The 5,153-nt window shown below is 40.9% G+C and overlaps 1 protein-coding gene across 1 annotated transcript in view; it reads left to right on the top strand.

Annotated features, from left to right (window-relative positions):
• Positions 1–4,863, top strand: part of Atp1b4 (ATPase Na+/K+ transporting family member beta 4) — a 20,682-nt gene extending 15,819 nt beyond the window's left edge. Inside the window, exons 5-8 of the mRNA XM_008833933.2 lie at positions 617–813; positions 1,724–1,780; positions 4,025–4,120; positions 4,677–4,863. Of these exons, the coding sequence (XP_008832155.1) occupies positions 617–813; positions 1,724–1,780; positions 4,025–4,120; positions 4,677–4,838 (512 nt within the window). The 3' untranslated portion in view covers positions 4,839–4,863. The remainder of the gene's footprint in view (positions 1–616; positions 814–1,723; positions 1,781–4,024; positions 4,121–4,676) is intronic.
• The last annotated feature ends 290 nt before the right edge of the window (positions 4,864–5,153 follow it).

The following is a 5,153-nucleotide window of genomic DNA, read 5'->3' as shown; positions in this document are numbered from 1 at the left end:
TACCAATATTTGCCCATTCTTCTCTCAGAAGTAGGTGAGATAGCTACTCTAAATTTGTTATTTAACATATATAAAAATGAAATAATGTAAAGAAAACTTATAGAGTGATGAACCTGTGGCCCAGAGATGGCCATCCAAAAGTTCTAAGGGGATGAGAAACAAGGGAGAATGCCATATACTATGCCTGGCTATGATTTACTCTGCCTTCCAAAATCTACCAATATTTGCCCATTCTTCTCTCAGAAGTAGGTGAGATAGCTACTCTAAATTTGTTATTTAACATATATAAAAATGAAATAATGTAAAGAAAACTTATAGAGTGATGAACCTGTGGCCCAGAGATGGACATCCAAAAGTTCTAAGGGGATGAGAAACAAGGGAGAATGCCATCAGATGGGCTTAAGTGATCAGCCAGGAAGGCTTCCTAAATGGATGCTACCACCAAAAGCCAGTGGGGACCTAATAGCAGGCCACAGGGATTAAGACAGAACAACTGACCTTTCAGAGGAGCACAAGCACATGGGAAGACAGGACATTAGGGAGAGAATGCTGAAAGTATGGACTTCCCCTGTAACAGCTGTCTAACATGCCCCTTTGCTACCAACACACGCTTTAGGCTATAATGACAGTCTTCAAGAGGAAATGAATATCGATTGTCCTCCAGGACAATACTTCATCCAAGATGGAGATGAAGATGAGGACAAGAAAGCCTGCCAATTTAAACGCTCCTTCCTGAAGAATTGCTCTGGTTTGGAGGATCCTACTTTTGGATACTCTACTGGACAGCCTTGCATCCTCCTCAAGATGAACCGGGTATATTAGCTCTTGATATCTGTAGGTTGGAAGTGGATGAGCTGGGTGGGGGAGCTGTGGAAACCCTCTTTCTGTTGGGCTCTGATATTCACACACTGTAAGTTTGGTTTTGTGCCAGGGGGCGGGGCTTGGGTTTTTGAATCAGGCTCTCCCATATGGCCTGGAACTCCCTATGTAGGTAGACCAGGCTGGCCTCCATCTCACAGAGATCTGCCTGCCTCTGCCTCCAGAGTGCTGGGATTAAAGGCCTGTGCCACCACACCCAGACAGTTTGGCCGTTTTCTAGCAACAGAATCATAAGTGCAAACTAGACAAGTTGATCAATTTATTTTTCTTTCTGAGCATATCCCCATTACCATTCTTCTTCCCTATATCCATTCCTGTGCACCTTGATTACTACGAGCTGAGTGTGTGTAATGCATATGCCTATAATCTCAACAATTAGGTGGGATGAGGAAGGAAGATCATCACAAGTTCCAGGCCAGCCTGGGTTATAAAATGAGACCCTGTCTCAATAAAAATAGGGTCCTATGGTGTTTAGAACAGAAGATTGACATATGGGTAGGAAGGGGAACAATTCTTATGTTCTCATATCATTTAAAAATGCACATTTCCTGTTATGTCTTACTGAGGGAATGGCAGAACCTTTTACCTGGTATATTCTTCTTGAAATCAGAGAATTTTTTGTATCATCTGGGTTATTTTGCAGCAGTTTCCCCGTATGTGAATCCAGACAAAAACATAAAGGAGTAAACTCGGCTGTTATCACTGAATTTGTTTTACATTTTCTGCTGTTTATAACATTTCTGAAAGGGCAGAATATCTGAAATTTATGTGTGAGGAGTGATGATCATTTGTACTGTGAAGTCTGTTTAAAAACCTTTTCAAAACACTAGTTTTCGTTTGCTAGATTGTAGGCTTTCGTCCTGAACTTGGTGACCCTGTGAAGGTTTCCTGCAAAGTTCAGGTAAACAGTCCAGTTGAGTAAGTATTGCCAGCATTTGTGTTTCAAGAGAAAAAGATAGCTCATCTATTCCAGGGATTTCCACATGGATGGTGGTTAGGGAAAGCATTAATTTTTTTCATAACTATACTTCATTTTAATACCTTCATGTCTTCCTCTTTCCAAACAAAATTCATATTCATTCTCTCCCTCCCTCCCTCCCTTCCTCCTCTCTCTCTCCCCTCTCTCTCTCTCTCTCTCTCTCTCTCTCTCTCTCTCTCTCCCTTTGAAAGCCAGACACTGAACCTCAGCTGGGGGCCACAGCAGGGAACAACAATGTGCCAAGTCATTAATTGGGATTCTGTTTACACTTTTGCTTTTAGCTCTAATTACTTGTTTCTTTGAACTAAACAAACAGCTTTCATTAGAGTCATTAGTCCCTGATTTTAAAACTGAATTTCACATTTTGCAGCAATGACCAGTGGCATTGGGGGTTGCAGTAACAAATGACTACAAGGAAAGTATAAACAGAAGTCCATTAATATGCTAATTAACTGTCCTTCAAGGGACCATTAACTCCCATCTCATCTGCACCAATTAGCTCCTTTGTAGGAAAAAGCCCCAGATCTTGGATTTGCTTCCTAAACAGTCAGTCGCTTGCTCCTATTCAGTGACATCAGCTGTACCCCCTATCCTTGGACAGGACTAGGATGAGGCCATTGTCAGAACTAGAAACAGCAGACTACTCCAGTCTTTGTGGTGGCAGATGAGAATCAGCAAAGGGCGGCATTTTTAATTGATCATTTATTATATACTAGGTGCTTTATTAGTTGTTGGGGGTGTCGAGGTAAATGTGACCGTCTCAGAAATCAGAGCCAAGAAATATTAACAGCCATAATGGAAGGTACAGTAGGAACACAAAAGAGAAAAAGATCAGTTGCATGTGGGAAGTGGTGATGCTGAAAAAGAGCTTCATAACAGCAGACAGTATTTGCCAAGTGAACAAGGTGGGAAGAGTGTGCATTCTGTTAAAATGTGTGCATGTGTATGTGCGCACATGCTAAATAGTCACATGTGGGATATGACTACAAACTAATGGAATCGATTCCACAGGCCATCATGAAAGATAAATTCATTGGGGTTTTAAAATATATAAATAAGTCATAAAGACCAATGTAGTCTTAAACTAGCACCAAGTGCTGTACCACTGAGCTACATTCCTAGCACTTAATCTAACATATTAATTGGGCCAACTTCTATTTGCATTTCCCTAATGGTAGCTGTTCATTTTCCAACTTATTATATATTGAAACCTGCTGATAACTATCCTTTAGAAAAAAAGAAATATTAAGAGTTGCTATACATTTTTTAAAATAATCAATACAGGTCAAATCCACAACCATGTGTAGCAACCAAGCAGGATGAGGTAAGAACTAGAATGAATTATAGAGTGCTCAATTTGTACCAAAAACAATTATAGTATATTGACAAAAGTAATCGCATTACCCTAGTGAGTAATTGGCTGGTAATGGTGCACTGTTTGTCTACATAAGCTCCCAAACCTCTACCACTTAGGGCAGGCCTAGTGAACAGACAGTCCCTTACCTGCCATTATGTGATAAGGGTAGTTCTGTTTAATCGTTCTCATTATTTTGATCCTCTTGCTTACTCTATGAATTCCATATACTGTTGATAAGTAGTATAGAGAATGTGAACAGACGCATAAGCTTAAGTGAGCCAACTATAGTCGATGCGCCTACACCTCAGGTCCCTGTGTATCTGATCTGACTTCCAATAGAACTGAACCTACAGTGAGCAATTTGCAGAATGGCATTTAGTACATGTTTTCTAATTTATACCTGCTTCGTTCCTGAAGCCAAAGACTGGGTGCCACACTCAGTATGATTCTTTGGAGATGGGTTACAATTGTAGGCTCTCTTTCTAGAGCAACACCAAGTGCTAAATGCCCATGGAGCCTTTCTGCCTAGGACCCAAGAAGACAAAACAAAGCCATACCATATATGTTTGGCCACCTAAGCCCAGGTTTTATATTCTTTTTTTCTTTGAACTGAAAAGTCAGGTATAGTCACTCCCTGGAAATACTTCTCTGGGGACAAGTCACGGCTGATCTCTGCCCCAATCTGATTTTAGGGTTTGGACAGTTGTTTGTGATTCACACAGCAATTTTACCTGAGCATAAGTCCCATTAGGCTTGACTCCAACTTACTTATAACCCAGCATCTCACTTATACCTGCTTTTGCTTGCAGAAAGGTGATGAAAACGACATTAGATCCATCCATTACTACCCAGAGTCGGCTTCTTTTGACCTCCGCTACTACCCTTACTATGGCAAACTGACTCACGTAAGCTGTATCTTTCCTTCTTTGCTGTCATAAAGGGCTCAGAGACAAATGAAGGGCTGTCTGGGATTAGGGAACAGCGGTAGTAACAGACAGATGATTAGCTTCAAGCCATAACAAGGGGCTCCCTCTACAAATTCCTAATACAACTGCATATCTTTCCAAATCCAAAAGACTGTCATGTATAGTCTAACCTAACTGCTTGGGCCAGTCTGGGCTTCATCTCTAGTATAGGATCTTGATAGATACTAGTTCTGGTTTGATTCATGGTCTGATAGCCAGAAAATCAAATTGTTCTGAATCAGAATTGGTTTCCCCCAGAAGATAATCAGATATCTGACAATGACGTATGAGAAAACTCTGTAATTTCTCCACACTTTCCTAAAGCAAAGAAAACATGTCAGTAGCTATGGTCCTTTGGGACTTGGCATCATGAGATGTGCATACTTCTCTTTGCCAAGGTTATCCCATTCCACCTTGAGTATCTATTCCCCCCACCCACCCACATGCTGCCCCACCACCTCAACCCTTTTAGAATTCACTGTTCTTTCATCTACAGGTTAACTACACCTCCCCCCTGGTGGCAATGCATTTTACAGATGTGGTGAAGAACCAAGCAGTGCCTGTACAGTGCCAACTGAAGGGCAAGAGCATCATAAATGATGTCATCAACGATCGTTTTGTGGGGAGAGTAATCTTTACCCTCAACATTGAAATCTAGGAACTCCAGTGGGGAACTCCCACCAATTCTGATTCTGTTTTATTTCATGTTATCCCTGGTAGCATCTCGGTTCTTTTTTTCCTTCAGTTAAGACACAGCCAGATAGACACCTAAGACAACAGATCATCTTTCCTTGCCTTTGACGTGTGTATGAAGTGATATTGTGGGACCTGCTTGGTTTTTTTTAAAGATAGTTTTTCCTTGATGACAAGTAGATTATTTTAATTTACTTTCCTTCACTTCAAATTCAGACCCATTCTTGCTGCTGGAAGTGTCACCATAGTGTAAACACAGTATCCAAGGAAATTAACCATA

Source organism: Nannospalax galili, unplaced genomic scaffold (assembly GCF_000622305.1).
Source record: "Nannospalax galili isolate Female #2095 unplaced genomic scaffold, S.galili_v1.0 scaffold75, whole genome shotgun sequence".
Lineage (NCBI taxonomy): Eukaryota > Metazoa > Chordata > Mammalia > Rodentia > Spalacidae > Nannospalax > Nannospalax galili.
Note: the sequence above shows the minus strand (reverse complement) of the source record. Positions and strands in the feature narration are given on the sequence as shown.